The sequence below is a fragment of the Ammospiza nelsoni genome, chromosome 22 (assembly GCF_027579445.1).
Source record: "Ammospiza nelsoni isolate bAmmNel1 chromosome 22, bAmmNel1.pri, whole genome shotgun sequence".
Classification (NCBI taxonomy): Eukaryota; Metazoa; Chordata; class Aves; order Passeriformes; family Passerellidae; genus Ammospiza; species Ammospiza nelsoni.
In genome coordinates this window covers 4,568,567-4,585,959 of record NC_080654.1, presented here as the reverse complement: position 1 = coordinate 4,585,959, position 17,393 = coordinate 4,568,567, and the positions used below count along the sequence as shown (strand labels likewise).

Sequence of the window (17,393 nt, the reverse complement as noted above, 5' to 3'; positions counted from 1 at the left end):
TTGCTTCAGTTTTGCATTGTACCTTGTTTTGAGTAGTTATTGTTGTTGTTGTTGTTATTATTTATTATTATTTTGGATGAACTTAAAATTTGTGTGGTTTGAAATTCCACTTATGAGTTTTAGAATATATGTATTGATTCCATTAATACAGAGAGCTCCAGTGTGATGATTGTTTCTTTTCTCTGCATTGTAGGTGGTGTTAGCAAAACATGTATATGAACAAGTCCTTCAGACTCTGGATAATTTAATTTACAGTGAAGACTTGAACAAATTTTCAGCCACTTCTGTATCTCCAGCTAGTCTTAGCTCTCCTTCAGCATCACTTCATAGTACAGGCTCAGAATTCTCGAGTGAACGGAAGGAAAATGGTTTATTCAGCCACTCTAGTTTTAATTCTGTTCCAAACAAGCCCTTAGCTATCAGGGAAACAAAATCTTTTACTCAAATTCAAGCAAACTTTCACATCTCAGAGCTCCAGGTTCAGTTAAGTGGTGATCTCACACTTGGGGCACAAGGTCTTGTCAGCCTTAAATTTCAGGATTTTGATGTTGAGTTTGCCAAAGACCACCCTCAAACCCTGTCCATTCAGATTGCCTTGCGTTCCCTGCTGATGGAAGATCTCTTGGAAAAGAAACCAGACTCTAAGTACAAGAACCTCATGGTGTCTCATGGAGCACCCAAACCATCCAGCTTAGCCCATAAGGAATATCTTTCACAGTCCTGTCCCTCAATGTCCAATGCAGAATATCCCGACATGCCACGTTCCCTCCCTTCCCATATGGAAGAAGCACCCAATGTCTTTCAGCTGTACCAAAGACCAGTTTGTGCCTCCCGTAAGAAGCAAAAGGAAGATGCTGATTCTGAGTATCCTCTGACTCCACCTCCTTCTCCATCAGCAGACAGATCCAAGTTGCCCTGTGGAAAAAGTAACTTTGATGATTCATTAGTTCATATCAATATATTTCTAGTGGATAGGAAACATCCTGAATTTTCTTCTCGCTATAACAAAATTAACCGTAGTGTAGATGTTGATTTTAATTGTCTAGATGTGTTAATTACTTTGCAAACTTGGGTAGTAATATTGGATTTCTTTGGGATTGGATCCACTGCTGATAACCATGCTATGAAGCCGCAGCCTGAAGATACTCAGCAGACAATCAAAGCAGAAATAAATTCCTTGTCAGCCTCTCAAGTCCAAGAGCCTGTAAACACTAAGCTGGATCTAAAGGTATACTTGACATGGAAAACAGTAATTGGATTGTCTGTCATAAAGCATCTGGTTTATAGGAACTTAAGGTGACATTTACATCATGTGTTTTATTTTCTGGTGGGGAGTGTACATAAATGCAGAAACAGAATTAGAATGTATGTAGATATAGTTAAAAAAGGAGTTATAGAAAAGTAGAACTTGTGCAAAATGTTTGGCTCCCTTGCTCTGTGACCCTCTCTAATGAAAAGGTTCTTTCAGTATTAAAGACCTAACATGCTGCAATTGGCACTGTGCTGTTCTAGGTATAAACTGTGGAGTTTATTTATGCAAAAAGGTCTATATTTTGTAAATATATCCATGTATGTTTATACACCTATATGTATAAACAGTTTTTTTGAAAAACCCATGTTGTATGTATATAATATAATATAGTCTTTGCCCAGAGACCCTGCAGTCTAACTAACATGTGACAAAAGGTAACAGTGCTGGATTTGTTCTTGATCTGATAATTCTGAATTGCTTGGGAGACCCATTAATATGCAAACAAAGTAGTAAAAATGTTGCTCTCATTCACTGGCTCCCAATCAGATAATTATTGTTTGGCATTCATGTATTACAGTGCAGTTGTCTTGGAAAAAATATAAACAAGATGTTCAAGCTCTGAAGTCATGTTTTTCATACCAGTTTGTTCCTGTTTTATTTGACCAGGTCCATTCTTTATCCTTAGTCCTGAATAAGACAACCAGTGAGCTTGCTAAAGCCAGTGTGGCAAAGCTGGCAGCTCACTTGGAAGTGATTGGTGAGTACATTGAGGGGCTCAGGTTGTTCACAGCTTAAAATAAAATGAGTGCACATGAGTAAAATGTGCACTGGAATTAAGGTTTTAAGTGATTTTCCTTTGGTGCTCATTGGGGTTTGTGTATTTTTTCTGGGCAAAATGTACATTCTTCTCCCACTGCTTCCTTTGGTTTTTTAGGGTTTATTTTAAATCTTTACATTCCTCCCAGTTGTCAAACCTTTCATCATTTTAACTGTGATTGGCTGTGATTTTAACACTTCACTTTCACAGAGTAGAACAATAGTTTTTATTACTGTTCTAGAGGATGAAAAGTAATTCTATCTAAGTTTCACAAATCAAAGTGGTGTGATCACATGATGTGTGTAAATCCTATAGTAATGTGTGGGTTAATACAACCTTTGTAGCAGAAACACATTATTTTCTTTGAACATGAGGTTTAATATTTAATTGAATTGACTTATTTAATTACTTGTAGTGATGCTATCCCAGTAATAGAAACTTTTGGGGTTTAGTAACTGATCTGTGTTTGAGGAATGCTGATTGTCTGTCCTTTGTTTTCCAGAGGGAGATTTGGCCTTGCAGGGAAGTATTGGAAGTCTGTCCTTAAGTGATCTTACATCTCATGGAGAATTCTACAGAGAACGTTTCACTACAAGTGGTGAAGAGGCTCTCATTTTTCAAATCTTAAAGTATGAATTTAAACTTTTTGTTACTCAATATTAGCTTGTTACTCCATTAACTTCCAAATCCCCTCCAAAAAAACCCAAAAGTTGAACAAACCCAGAAAACCCAAGCCCACAACTGTCATGGCTGCATGATTCTGCTTTGGCCTCTTGGGACTTATGTGGGACTTAAGATTTTTAAGTTTATAACTGAAAATATTCTAACTTATATTTGTCTTGCAATGTATGAAGAAATGGAAAAGGAAAGGTAGTTTTTTATTTACCTCTAAAGGTGTTCTTAGAAGTATTTATATGATAGTTTGTTCCTATCTAAAATGATTCTTTTTTTAAGTTGGAAGAAGTTTTCAACTCATGAAATAGATCTTCCTTTGCTTCTTGATTTTGGAAGAAGAGGTTTGCTTTCATCATAATGTAAATTTGAATTTCTTTGTTATGTTTTAAGGAATAGGTCTTATCTTGTGATGTTTCCTGTTTTTCCAATTAATCTGATTAGAAATTATCCAAGTAATATTATGGAATTAATATCAAATATGACAGAATTGAATTCTGATTCAAAATTGAATGTACACATTATCCTGCAGTGGAGTAGTTACCTTAAAAGCCACTGTTTTGGTATAACATCACCAAAGGTCTAACTGGTATACAGAGATTAAAAGTACATTCCAAATCCAGACTATTTCTATTTGCTTAATTAAAACTCAGCAGAACTTAAATGTACAAAATTTAGAAGTATTTAATACAAAACAAATTTTTCATGTCTGCAACTGAGATAGTGTTAATTACATGCTGTGAACATTTATTAAATCTGTCCCAGGGCCAGATCAGTCTCATAACCTGAGGTTATGAGTTTGATCCTCACAAGGAGCAGCAGCTTTGGTGGTCCCAGTTGTGGGTTTCTGTGGGTCTGGACTGAAGGCATTGAGACAGCAGTTCATGTTCATGTTCACACTCAGGTGTTTATTATTTCTTATCAGTAAAACACTCTCACTACTCTCAGTTGGGCAGCTTTTCATTAGAAGGCACAAAATGCCCAACAATCTCTTGGTACAAGGGCTTTTCAGACTAAACTGTCCAATTAAGAGCTGACACCTGGATTATTTTCCCTTTTAACCCAATAACTGATCCCACAGAGCTGCAATGGGGACTTTTCTGCCCAATTACAAAATGCCACCCAAACCCATGAGGAAGGAGGAAGAAGAAGCATGAAGAAGAAACTCAGGACAGCACCCTGTGCCCTCCACCTTGCTGCCATGCACAACACACTAAAAATCCCAAAACCTCAATTTCTCACCAAGTGATACACCTACACTGCTCTTTATAATCTATTTCACACTTTTGTGGATTCTGGTCTATCTTGAAGTCTGGGAAACTTTCTCCATGAATGAGGGTCAGAGTCAGTGCTGCCCTGGGGGTCAGTGCTCCCAGAGCAGACACAGAAATATTCCCAGTGCCCTGGGTTTCCACAAAATCCTCTATATTACTATTTTGAATGCAGCAAAATGTCTAGTGCTGCTTCTAAAATGTAGCTAAGATTGATAAATTTTACTTTCACCCCTTCTCACAGGTATGGGAGGCCAGACCCTCTGCTGCAGAGGGAGTGTGACATCCGTGTCACCCTGAGGATGGCCTCTGTCCAGTACGTGCACACCCAGCGCTTCCAGGCCGAGGTGGTTTCCTTCATCCAGCATTTCACTCAGCTCCAAGATGTCTTGGGCAGGCAGAGAGCAGCAATTGAAGGACAAACAGTATGTCTGGGCCTTTTTTCTATTCTTTCCCAGCCTGTTTTGTTAATCAAGGGATAATGATCCTGAGTTCAGTACTAATCAGTGGACAATAATCACCTGCGTCCTGCAATATGTGTAATTATTTTTGAAATGTATTTTTGCTCTTTCCAGGTGAGAGATAAAGCCCAGAGAGCTTCCAGAGTTCTTCTTGATATTGAGGCTGGGGCTCCTGTTCTGCTTATACCTGAGAGCTCCAAGTCCAACAGCCTGATTGTAGCTAATCTGGGGAAGCTGAAAGTGAAGAACAGATTCCTGTTTGCAGGAATGCCAGGGACCTTTTCATTAAAGAACAAGGTAGGAGCATTGCTTCTTCTTTTAGCAGCTTGCAGTTTTGCTAGTTCTTGTGTGTTTTATTTCTAAATCAAAATTTTAAATGACTCTTAAATTTTATTTTATATATTGACTTTATTGTTCTGCTAATGAGAATCTGTGCTAGTGTGCTGGCAAATCTTATACATTTGCATGCTGTGCTGCCCTTCCTATCTTGAATTTACTGTCTGAGGCTCTGGGGCAGAGGAGAGACTGAAGTGAGTGTTTGGAGAGAGCAGGGGGAATAAAGGAGGCTGAACTGACTCCAGCTGCTCTGGTGAGGATCAGGACCCAACCAGGTGCACACCTGAGTGTGGGACCAGGATGGGCTCTCAGCTCACCCTTTTTGGTTCCTCCAGCTGCTCACCATCAAAATTTCCACAGTGTGAACAGCAGAAAACAGGGTGCTGTGTTGGCTGAGACTTGCTCCAACACACTGGACAACAAAATTGGGGTTTATTTTCTGCTCTCAGTGAAAACTGAGTGTGTGTAGTTGCTTTGGTGAGGTGAAACCATGGGAAAGGTTTCCAGAATGGAGCCACAAAATTTGGGAGAAGGAAGATCCATCTTGGATGGCTTTCTATATCTAACCCATTCAACAAAACAGATGGGTGTCTGGGAACCCTCTAATTTGATTTGGAGGGATTAGAAGTTGGATGGACTAAATTACTGCAGTGTGTCTGTTGCCTTCATCTGGTTGGTGTCTCCCTGTGTCTACTGTAAGAAAATAGTGGACTGTGATGTTATTTTCTGTACTGTAGGATATTGATACAAATAAAGGTTTGTAAGCAGTAAACACCTACATTAACATTATAAATTAAAATAATTGTGCACAATAATTTAATTTCAGCCTAAAAATACTGTGTTATGTTGCACTGTAGAAATGTAGGAGTTTAAAATGGAATTAGGTGGGGTTTGGCTTTTTTTTGTTGGTTTTGTTTTCATTTTTCCTCTGTCCTATGTTTATTTTTGAGGATCGGATTTTACAAGGCAATGCTTACAAGGATCCTGTTTTATTTGAGGTATTTCACATCCTTATGGCAGTGTTCAGGTGCTCCTCATTCATTCTATAAAAAAGAAAGTATTCTTCTGGAATTCAGCACTTTAAAAGCTACTTCATTTATTAAAAATGATGTTTCTGTTCTAAAGATTTTGATGAATTCTATAAGAATTGGATGTAAACTTTTTGTGGTGTGCTCTTTATGCATGTGTGAGGAACTGCTAATTTGGATTTAATTGCATAAATTCATAGATTTATAGATGATGTGATGATTTTCCTTTGCATGTACTTTTCAGTCTTTTCTTTGCAGTATGAAGTTAAATGTTCATGTCCTCAAATTTTTTTCTTGAAATCCTTGGTTGTGTTTACAATTAATTTTTCCAATGTTTTTCTTATATTTAAAAACCATGTAAAGCAATAAAATATTAACAATTAAAACCAGAAAGGGAAGTTTATGATAGGGATTGATGTGACATCAGAAGCTGGATCCAGAAGGAAGATGGGAAATGATAGTAACACTAAGTGATAGTAAACACTAAAGATAATTGCTACCTGTATGTAGAACATGATGTTAATTAATTGAAATGATTGACAGATTAATTCCAAAACTGCCTTTGGGCTATAAAGGTGGTGTGCAATCCTCTTCCACCAGACAAATCCCAGAGTGGTTGGGGCCATTCCATTACAGAAGGCTGTCAGGTTGCTCAGGCAGGATTTTTGGGAAAAGAAATTTCTAATGTTGATGTGACTCTTTTTGTAGTGAAATTTGCAGGTTTTTGGTGCAAGAGAGCTCATGGATTTCCACTGGATTTGTGGTGGTGGGAAGATGTCTGAAATGGTTTACATCAATATAAATGAATTTTTCTTTCTTCACTTGTGAGGAATTTAACATTAAATGTAGGGATTTATCCAGCCTTGAACTGCAGGAGAATTTTGGGACACATTTTGGTGTGACAGCTGAAGCATTTAAAGTGCATAAAATGTGCATGTGCGGAAGTGTTAGTTCATATATTGTAATAAAATATGAAGTTGCTGACATGATCTTGCAGAAATAATGGTATATGTTTTTTTCATCACCTGAAAAACAGCTTTAAATATTTAACAGTTTTTTTTCTGCAGAAATGTTTAATGCTCTCACACTCTTACCCCTCCACTTTGGTATTAATTTCATTTATATGAGAATATTTCAGTTTTATGCAAAACCCTCTGCTTTTGAATTAGTTTGTCATTGAAATGATTCTACAGCTTTTTGAGGAAGGTTGCTGAAATAAACTTTTTTTACAAAGAAAATGTTCTCATCTGCTGTTAAGGCTGTAGGAGAAAAGTTTGGGCATTTTTCTCCAGCAGAGAATACTGGCATTCTAGTAACATACTTTCTACCAGCAGAAGATACTGGCATTCTAGTCATTTGTTGCAGCTTGAACATTGATGCATTGGTTCCTTAGAATTTAAGTCAAAAATCTGATATTAATTACAACATTTCTTTCATTAGCAGGATTCTGTTCAATTTTCCTCTCCTATGGGAACCCCAAAACACAGTGTGAAGAAAACAAGTGCTGATGAGTCCAGATCAGCAATAGAAGGATTGGTCATGAAAAAATCATCAGGAGCAAACATTTCTAGGCTGAAGAACGAGCCTGCAGTGAGCACATCGAGTAAGCAGCAGGGGCAGCCATCAAAGCTGCCTGTTGTCCCAAACCCTGAGAGCCCAGGTATGTGAGAGCCATGGGAACCCCATGGAGCTTCTTTTGCCTTGTGAAAGAGTGCAGTGACATTTTGCTTTGATCTTGTGTGACACTGAAAAAATATGAGGCTCTGGGCTTAAGATTGTGGATTGGAGAATGAATTACTTCTGAGCTTTAAGGGTGATTTTTTGCAGCTTAAAGGACTAAGGGGTTGTAGTTCAGTTTCTGGAAGAACAGTCCTGCAGATTGGGTGTGTTTTGAGATGCATATTGCACACATACAAGGAGTGTGCTTGGACTCCTAATTAGGATTTAGATTGACCTGTGAATGAGCTTGATATCTGCTAGTTACAGATATTGAACATGAATTTAAAAAAAAGTGGAATAAAATCAAAACTAAATTAAATTTCTTTTTAAAAGTAGGTTGCATTAGTTTTGCACAGATTCTGTTCTTCTTCCTTAATGTGTTATCTCCTGTGTGCTTGCAGAGGATCACATCTGCCTCTTAGACTGCATTGTAGTTGATCTGCAGGACATGGACATCTTTGCTGCTGAAAGATACCAGAGAGAATATTCCAAGGCTGTGGAAGATACCAGTGCAGATTTGAGCTTTCCATCCTATTTGGTGAGGCAGACAGGAGGGAGCCTGCTGACAGAACCCTTCAGACTGAAGTTAAAAGTAGAGAGAAATTTGGACAAGTGAGTTTAAACAGAGTCACTTATTCTGTCACCTAGAGCAGTGTTTTTGTATTCTAAAGGTCTTGCCTGCTGTTGGAGGTCCTGGAAGCACTGAGGTTTTCTCTTTTTGTTGCAGAGAGCTGAGTCATGCTGTTGCAGACATTTCAATCCACGGCAACCTGTCCTCAGTGCACTGCTCCCTGGATCTGAACAAGTACAAACTGATCCGGGGGCTGCTGGAGAACAACCTGGGCGAGCCCATCGAGGAGTTCATGCGCCCCTACGACCTACAGGATCCAAGAATTCTTGTAAGCATCCCTGTGCACCTGAAATTCTCTTGAAATGTCTGGGGGTGTGTCTTGGTTTGGAAAGACAGGAGTCTGCTAAGGAAGGCAGGAGCCTCCCCTGAAGTGGAGAATGTAAACCCTCCCCACCCCTCTGAATTGCTATAAATTTTACATTAGGGGCTCTCAGGCAAAAAATGTGGGAACAGGAATAACAGTTCTTTAATAGGGAAGAAAATAAAAGGATAAAAGAAACAATGCAGTAAACTAAACCAACACTGACAGAGAGCACAACCTGACACCCTGTGGGTCAGGCTGTTGGCAGCAGTGCCATTGGAATTGTGGCTCAGCCCTCCTGCAGTGTCAGGGCTGGCTCTGCTGGAGCAGGGATCCTGCAGAAAGGTGCAGTCTCTGCCTCTGAAGATCCAGGGGAAGAGGCAGCTGCTGTTCCTCTGGGAAATCCAGTGGAGAAGCTGTGCTGGTGTTCCAGAATCTCCAAATTATATCCAGGTAGGAATGCTTGGCTCCTCCCTCTGGGCTCACATCTCCCAATGGGATGCTGCAGTTCTTATCAGCCATGCAGTGACATTCAATAGCTGTTATCAGCAGATGTCTCCCCTTAGAGAATTGGGTGTGGAAGAGATAAGGAAAACTGCCCACTGAACAGAAGACAACTGCCATCCAGATGGTAATAGAACACATCTTGCCTTGCAATCTGGAACAGACTGATTTCTGATTTTGCTGATGGCAGCAATATTTTAAGGACAAAGAAGCTCTAGACCAGTACTGTGAAAATGGGTTAGTGGTCATTTTCAAGTTAAAGGCCACAGTGTTGTGAAATGTAACATTTCCCCAGTAATGGTTAATGAAACCATTGATGAAGAAGAGATGGTTAATGAAACCAGTTGGAGAAGAAGGACATTACACAAAAGATATTTACATTTACTTGAAATACAGGTTAATTCAGAGATCAAATTTACAGAGATGCTCTGATAAAGAATGTTGGTGTTTTCCACTTTCAGACAGTTTTGAGTGGGGAAGTGTATACTTCCATGTCATTCCTCATTGACATGGTTAATGTGAGCCTGGAGCTGATGGATCCAAAGGGGAAAGATGGAAGCAGCTCTTTAGCCAGGTATGGATGTTCTTCTCTTACTGAATACCTTGTCCTAAATACTATGCTTATGTGAAAGATACAGGAAAAGAATTAAAATAATATGTGGAATTACAATTTAGTAATGCAGTGAAATGGAATTTCTTAATTAGACTCCAAACTGAGAGTTTGAGCTGCTCTGAGAGATGAAAGGGGTGACACTGTTCAAAAGATACATCTGTCTTTCCACTTGTCCTTGAAATAACAGTCCAGCAGTCAGTACTTGTGTAAAAGAAATAGTATTTTAATTAAGAAAGTAAAACAAGGGGAGGTTAAAAAAGCAGATTTCTGCTATGTTGGCTTGTTGGGTTTTTTTAAATCCAGAAGGCTTTTAATCAGTGGAAAATATTATTACATTTAGTACAGTTCTATTTTCTATCTCTATGACATGATTGTAGTTCTTTTAGAAATTACTTAAATGAAAGATTTCATTAGTGGGCCATACTTGTAAAATAAATGACTCCAAGGAATAAACAAACTCTAAGTCTTTTGCGTGTGTTGTTTTGCTTTTTATTCTCCCAGGTTTGATTTTAAGAAATCCAAATTGCTTTTTGAAAGCTCTTCAGATGGAACCAAGTCTGTAAATCTGGTCTCTCATTCCATGATGGCCTTTGACACTCGTTATGCTGGACAGAAATATGCTACAGGCCCCCCAAATGTCTTCAATTGCATCTTCCAATCATCCAAGAACACCAGCAGCCCAGGAGCAATCCAGATTGAATTGCATTTCAGGTTGGTAATTCTGGGATTTTTTTTGTTTTTGATAATGACATCATCAGTATTATCCTGATTTTAATACATGTGGTACTATTGTAGATAAACTTGGGGACATTGTATTTCAATCTATTTCTATTTCAATTCACTGTATTTTGGGGTGATCAGTGGTATTTGATAGATTAAAATCTTCAGTTATTAATTCTCTGGAAATTGTTGGATTTTTTTTTCCTTTTTTGCTCATTACAATAAAATGTAGGTTTGAATGTGTAATGGATCAGATGAAGGTTTGACCTATTAAAATCAATAGTGCTTAAAGCTTGATAAGTCTGGCCTATCACTTGTCTATGTGCATAAAACCAGTTTGTAGAATTTTTAATAGAAGTTGCACAAAAGCTGTTTCCCAGCAGGTGTCACACTTGGTTTTCTGAGGGCATCAGATACAGACAGAGACAGCACCTCATTCAAAAACAATCTCTGTGTTCTATTCTATGTTCTGTCCTACCCTCTTTGGTTTTTCTTACCTGTTTTGATCCAATTTAGTATTGAAATTAGGAATATAAAGTATAATGTCAGTATTTACCTGTATCAGCATGGTGGTTTTTTGAGGAATGTTAACTGTCAAAAAAGAGGGTGAAGTGAGATGTCTGGAGATGCTGCTTTCACTTCTAATCTGATTTGCTGACCAAGCTCAGCTTTCTCACTCTCTGAGTGTGATGTCTTCTGGAACAGTTGCAGGAGTAATGTAGAAAAAAAATTGAGGATTATATTAGTCCAGTAGAAAATTTTAGAGACAATTTTTCATAAAAACCAGCTAAAGAATCTTGGCAACTGAGAGAATTTTTTTTAAGATTTGGATGCTGCATTACGGTTTTAAGTACCTAAAAAATGTGTTCAGAAAGGAGCCAATATTTCAATTTGATTAAAACTAAAATGGGATTTACTAAAAAATACACCCTAAAAAAGCCCCAGATGGTGTTCACAGAACTGTTGAGTCAGTAGGCAGCTAGCTTAGACACAGTTAGTGAATTTGCACAGTACAGCCTAATGTGCTTTATGAGGGAGAGTTTCAGGAATCTTCTTCCCAACTGTTGTGATTTTAAATTTCAGCTGCAGCAGCATGTGGTCTGTTTTTAGTGGTGAGAGCATCCTTGGCAGAAGATGCAAGGGCTGGCAGAGCTCAGTGATAGTGCTGTACTGCCTGGTGCCTCTTGAAATATCCTGGAGAGCCAGGCAGGGTTATAGGCTTTGCTGTTGGAAGCTCCCCACTAAGGCATTACAGTTCTTTGGAGATTTTATAGCTCACAGTGTGCTGGATTGAAAATTGTTTCATGCTATGTAAGCACTTAGATGATTTTCCAGTTAGCATGATCAAATGTAAGAGGTATTCCAGATCACAAAGCCAAGCACTTTATCCCTCCTGGCCAGACCTTCAGAATGGGATGCTGGAAGCTCAGGCAGGCTGACATTTTTTCTGAATGACAAAGCAGCTTCCTGTGCTGCAAAATGGTGCCAGGGTAGGAGAGGAAATTCAAGTTTTACCTCTTATCTCAGAGCCAGGTCTGAGTTTCACACACAGAATGTTAGACATAAAATGATAATAAAAACATAAGACAAAATGATAATAAAACAAAGATATAAAATAAGAATAGAAAAAGGTTTTAAAATTTCAGATTTTGAAAATTAATAATTTAAGTGTGTTAAAGGAGGTTTTACAAATTTCCTGTCATGTAGTTTTTCAGTTCATCTCTTGTATCATTATGGCTTAGAATTTGTGCAGTTAAGATCTATTTGGGTTCTGTGGGTATAGCAAATTGTTGAATTTCAGTCTGTTTAAATATATATATATATATATGTGTGTGTGTGTGTGTGTGTATGTGTATATATATATGAAATGTATATATAGGAGTTCAAACTCATATATATAGGAGTTTAAATATAAATGTATAGCTATACAAAAATATATAAATTTATATATATAAATGTGTATATATAAAAATATATGAATGTATATATATAATGTATATATATATAAATGTATATATATATAAAAGTGTGTATATATATATATATATGTAAAAATAAATATATATATTAAAATGTATGTATGTATTTTAAAGGCCAGACACTGTAAACCAAGTCCATGCCTATAAAATGCCATATGAGTCTTACTAGATACTGATAGTTGTCAGCATGATTTTAAATATTTACAGGTTTTAAAGCTCACCTGTGTGATTCTCTCTTCTTAAAAGGTCTACTAAGGATTCCTCCAGTTTCACAGTTGTTCTGAACAATCTTCGTGTGTTCCTGATATTTGACTGGCTGTTACTGGTTCATGACTTTTTATGCACTCCTGGGGACACCAAAAAGAGGGAAAATCCCCATTGCCGGCAGCGATCCTGCATCAGTGACACCAGTGTGGTTCCCAAAGCTGTGAAAAGGGGAGTGGTTACCAAACGTTCCTCGCTCCCTGTGACAGCAGAAAAGCAGCTGGAAGTCAAGGTTAATGTGACAGGTAAATGTGCTCTTCTCTGATGCTTTTGTTTTTCTCATTAAGGAAGTTTGTTATTCTCATTGAGGAGTTTTTCTCATTAAAAGCTGTGTGCTGGTGTAAAGGCAGCTCCATTAAAGGAAATCAAGAAACCTGCTACAAATGCCTCAAGTACCTTAATGATATTGCCAGCAGCCCTGTTAGTTATTTGTCTTTTTTCTGGTTAAGGAACTGAATTTGTGGTTGTTGAAGACATGTCCTGCTTTGATACCAATGCAATTATTCTGAAGGGAACGACTGTTCTCACTTACAAGCCCAAGCTGATAGATCGTCCTTTCTCTGGCAGTTTGTTTGGCATCGAGGTAAGAAAAATAAATTTTCTTCTTTATAACATCTAAATTAGAGGAGTTTGTGAAGATACTTTACTATAAACATATATACAAAAGAAATAGTCCAGATGCTTTCTGAAGTCTGTTGGTTTCTCATCAAATGCTCTCATTTTACAGCAGTTTTGAGAATAGTTTTATGTTTATATTATATAAATATATTTATGTTTATATTTTCTGTTACAAGATTGCAAGACTTGACTGCAGCCTCAAAATATTGCTAGTTCTTCCCAGGCTTGTTATCTCAGTTCATCATTTTTTAAAAATAATTTGCAATTTTTAGGTGTTTTCATGCCGGTTAGGAAATGAGCAAGAGACTGCACTGTCAATTATTGATCCAGTACAGATTCATATGGAACTTATTGGGAATTCTTCCTATCCAATTGGTTCAGGACTGCTGGATGCTTTCAATAGTGAAGACTTTCCTCCTATTTTAGAGGTAATATTAAAGCCTGAATAAAACTGTGCAGTAGAGAATACTAGCAGAGATATTTTTATGCCCAAGGATTCAATAGAAGATTTTCAAATGCATAAGAAGAGAGTAAGGTAACTTTTTCCTGAAATGGAAAAGAAAAAGAAAGAAGCATGTAGAAAAGCATGTAGAAACATGTAGAAGCTCTTAGTGGTAATGAAAAAGGGATTTATGGGATATGTTACAGAGATTAATAGTGGGGGAAAGAAATGGGCTGATTATGTAGGCTGATGGTGTTGGATAGTTACTAATAGCTGAATGGAAATTGTATTTTTCTATATTTTCTCTTTCTAATTGTTAGGACATATTAGAGGGGAATTATACTTAAAGATTTTTACTATTGTATCAAAATAAAACTTCTTTTCCCTGAGATGTACTAGTTTTGGTTGTTGGTAAATAATAACAATTTGATACATTTATTATTGGATCTTTAAAACAGCATGGTGATCAGATTGTAACACTAAATTTTGTCTTCCTTTGGGAAAAGCTTTATGTGTAGAAAAAGGCAAGTGACTCTTATATTCTGATTTTTCATTTAGATTCAGTTGCAAGCACTGGATATCAGACTGTCCTACAATGATGTTCAGCTCTTCCTGGCCATTGCAAAGTCAATTCCCCAGCAGACAAGTGCAGCCCTGCCTGACTCAGCTGCCTCAGGTGCTGGGAGTGCTGCTGATTCCTCCAGTTCAGCACTGGGGCATGAGAACTCCTTGGCTCATGAAACCAGAGATGGCTCCAAACGTGTGCTGGATCCTGTTCTTGGTATGTTTTTCACTGCTGGAGTGAAACCATTCCTTATATCTAAGGGAATTTTCTACAAGGTGAAGCTAATCTATGTGTTGAACACAAAAAATGTTGGTATCTCCATGGGGTAAGACCCTTTGTTGGTTGGAGCTACTGAATAATGGCATTGTCCTGATGATGTAAAAACTGTAAAAAACAACTGTAAACTACAACTGTAAAAAACATAAAAGCAGGGCTGAATCGTGTGCTTTTGCTAGAGTTGCAATCTTAAATAAACAAACCCCCATTTGTTAAATAAAGCCCCATTTACATATAGATGTATCTTGATTTTAGAAATGAAATAAGTAGCTAACTGTGAAGAATTTCTGCCTGTAACTGTTCATTGCAGAAGCCCAGCTGGCTCGCCTGCAGGAGCTGGGGTTCAGCATGGAGGATTGTCGTAAAGCTCTTCTCATCTGCCAAGGTAACATCAGATATTCTTAGCAGGAGTTTGCACATTATTCATTTTACCTTAACTGCAATTAAGTAAAGCCTTTAGACTGTCAGGTGGTTATTCACAGGCACTGTTTCCTTCTTTAGAACATCTTTGGCTCTGTGCTGGCCTGTGGTCTTAAACATTATTCTTCCTGTTCTGCTCCTGTGTAAAATCCACCTCCCAAAGATTCTTTCTGCCCTTTGGGATGACATGTATGGGTGCTTGAGTGTATTTTGGTTTGAGAGTTTTAGTTGTGTTCAGACTGGTAATTTTTATGGTGCACCGATTTCTTGCTATTCCACATCTCTTCCTCTTGAATGCATGTGTTTTTGTTTCTCCCTTTTAAAATCATATTTCTCTAGTTCTGCATGCAGTACCTGAAAAGAAAACAAAGCTTTACCACAAGTGATTCCTTTTTCCTTTAGCACTGTCATGCTTCCCACCTTATATACAGGCATGCATAATGTTATTGAGATTTTCATTACATTTTATTACTAGATTTTTATTACATTTGTGAACTTCAAAATTTCTTACTCTTAGGATATACCAATGTCTTTATAATCTTCTCATATTTATGTTACAAAATAAGCATATTGAAGTACTGCTGAGAATATTTTCTTAAGAGAAAGGGAGTTAGTTTTCTTCTCTGTGATTATAACTAAGTAGATGTCTTTGAGAAAGCAGGTGATGATTGATTGGTTGTTTGCTTCTTTCTAAGGTGACTTGAAGAAAGCAGCAAGTTGGTTGTTTAAGAATGCTGAACCTCTGAAATCAGTTTCCCAGACTTCTGCTCGAGATAGCCAGGGGATTTTGCCTTTCCAGTTCATCTCTGGAGTGGAAATAAAGGCAGAAAGTGTTTGCATTTGCTTTATAGATGACTGCATGGACTGTGATGTTCCCCTGGCTGAATTAACCTTTTCATGTGAGTATCTGGTTCTGCCTTGGCATGAAATGATTGTCAGTTCTGGGTGTGTTCAGCATCGTGCTCTTGTTTGTCAGGGCCTGTCAAATTTCAACTGACAGTGTCTTGGTGGTGGTTGTGTGGGATATTGGGGGTTTCTTTTTCTTTATTTCTGTTTGGTTTAAGTTTTGGTTTTAAGAAGATTACAGTCTTTGTAGGGTTAAGATTCTGTTTTCCCCTTTTTACATCACTTAAGAAATGAAATCTGTCCTGAGCAGAATCCTAGGGAGGCTCTGTTTTGTGAGGTGTGGCTGTCTGCAAATGTTATTGGAAGAATATTATGATAAGCTTTTTGTACCATTTCAGTTTAAAAGACAAGACAAAACCTTTCATTTTACTTGACACTTCACAAAATCAGAAAGCTTGACTGTTTTGCATTAGTTTAAATTTCACTGCTTTTTTTTCCTCACAGGTTTGAATTTTCTCCAACATTTGAGGACCAGCCCTGAAGGCTACGCTCATTTTACCCTCTCTGGAGATTATTACAACCGTGAGCTTTCAGGTGAAATACCTTGGGGCTGTTTTCTTATTTAAGTTTAGGAAACAGCCTTTCCTACCACAGGAACCTGGAGTTTACCCGCTATGAAATGCCTCTAAGGGAATAAGGAAAGATTGACTTTTGGGACTGTGTGTGTGTGAGACAATGTGATCCTAGACCAGATATCCTGATTTGAGATCACTGGAGGGATGTGGAAAGTGGAAATTTGGCTGATCTGAAAGTGGCACTCAGGTTTTCAAATGGAATTGCATAAAATGGTTATCCAGCAAAATAACAGATTTATAACAAGCTGTTTCTGCATTCTCTTCTCTTTAATTGTTTAGTGGATTCAGTTTATTACATATTTCAGGGAGGTGAATCATGTGCAGGCTGAAGACAAAGGATTAACATTAGAAGACCATCACAATTTATGTTTTAAATATGAAAAAGCAAGTTGGGTCAGATACTAATAAAATAAGTAATCTACTTGTGTGGTTTTTTTTAACTCGTAACAGAAAATCTAGTTTCTATTACTGCTGACAAGCACTCAGGAATTATCCATCAATAATGAAGGGGAGTATTTTGTTTTGTTTTAAAAATACTTTGTTTTTAAAAATATGTAGGGTTCTCACTATAGGACATGAAACACACTGCTGCTGTCAAGGTGAAGAAAAAGGAAGTTTATTTTTTGACTCCAGCATTCATAGTTTTCCAAAAGAAAGAGTGGATTGGATGGTGACAGTGCCACCTCTCCAATGACACTGGACAAACCAACAAAGTCCATCAAATTTCTTCTCTATAAAAGAATGCAAAACAATAAGTTATTTACAGAAAGTGTGTGAGAAAGTTTACTACAAGAATGTAAACATCAGAAGGCTTAGAAAATCTTAAAAAATCAGGGCGACATAGGGTGTTTAATAGCTTCTAGACTTTTATCATTTGAGATACTGAATAATCACCAACTTAATGTATAATTGTGTGAAAATCATTGTCAAAGCTATTTGAGAGCTTAATTCCAGCTAGCTTAAATATAGAGCAGTAATTGCCTTCTAGTGCTTTAATTGGAACTAAGATATCTCTATGAGTAT

The 17,393-nt window shown here is 37.5% G+C and overlaps 1 protein-coding gene across 5 annotated transcripts in view; it reads left to right on the top strand.

Moving 5' to 3' along the window:
- VPS13D (vacuolar protein sorting 13 homolog D) overlaps positions 1-17,393 on the top strand; it is a 102,446-nt gene that overhangs the window by 18,473 nt on the left and 66,580 nt on the right. For 3 of the 5 annotated variants that reach the window (XM_059487301.1, XM_059487299.1, XM_059487303.1), the window contains 17 exons: positions 194-1,228; positions 1,919-2,009; positions 2,572-2,698; positions 4,257-4,437; positions 4,588-4,770; positions 7,278-7,497; positions 7,958-8,168; positions 8,284-8,455; positions 9,454-9,566; positions 10,107-10,316; positions 12,551-12,813; positions 13,018-13,151; positions 13,459-13,614; positions 14,187-14,409; positions 14,780-14,854; positions 15,585-15,788; positions 16,240-16,329. In XM_059487301.1, coding sequence (XP_059343284.1) covers positions 194-1,228; positions 1,919-2,009; positions 2,572-2,698; positions 4,257-4,437; positions 4,588-4,770; positions 7,278-7,497; positions 7,958-8,168; positions 8,284-8,455; positions 9,454-9,566; positions 10,107-10,316; positions 12,551-12,813; positions 13,018-13,151; positions 13,459-13,614; positions 14,187-14,409; positions 14,780-14,854; positions 15,585-15,788; positions 16,240-16,329 — 3,688 coding nt within the window. The remainder of the gene's footprint in view (positions 1-193; positions 1,229-1,918; positions 2,010-2,571; positions 2,699-4,256; positions 4,438-4,587; positions 4,771-7,277; positions 7,498-7,957; positions 8,169-8,283; positions 8,456-9,453; positions 9,567-10,106; positions 10,317-12,550; positions 12,814-13,017; positions 13,152-13,458; positions 13,615-14,186; positions 14,410-14,779; positions 14,855-15,584; positions 15,789-16,239; positions 16,330-17,393) is intronic. The other 2 variants (XM_059487302.1, XM_059487300.1) reach the window with 1 other exon arrangement.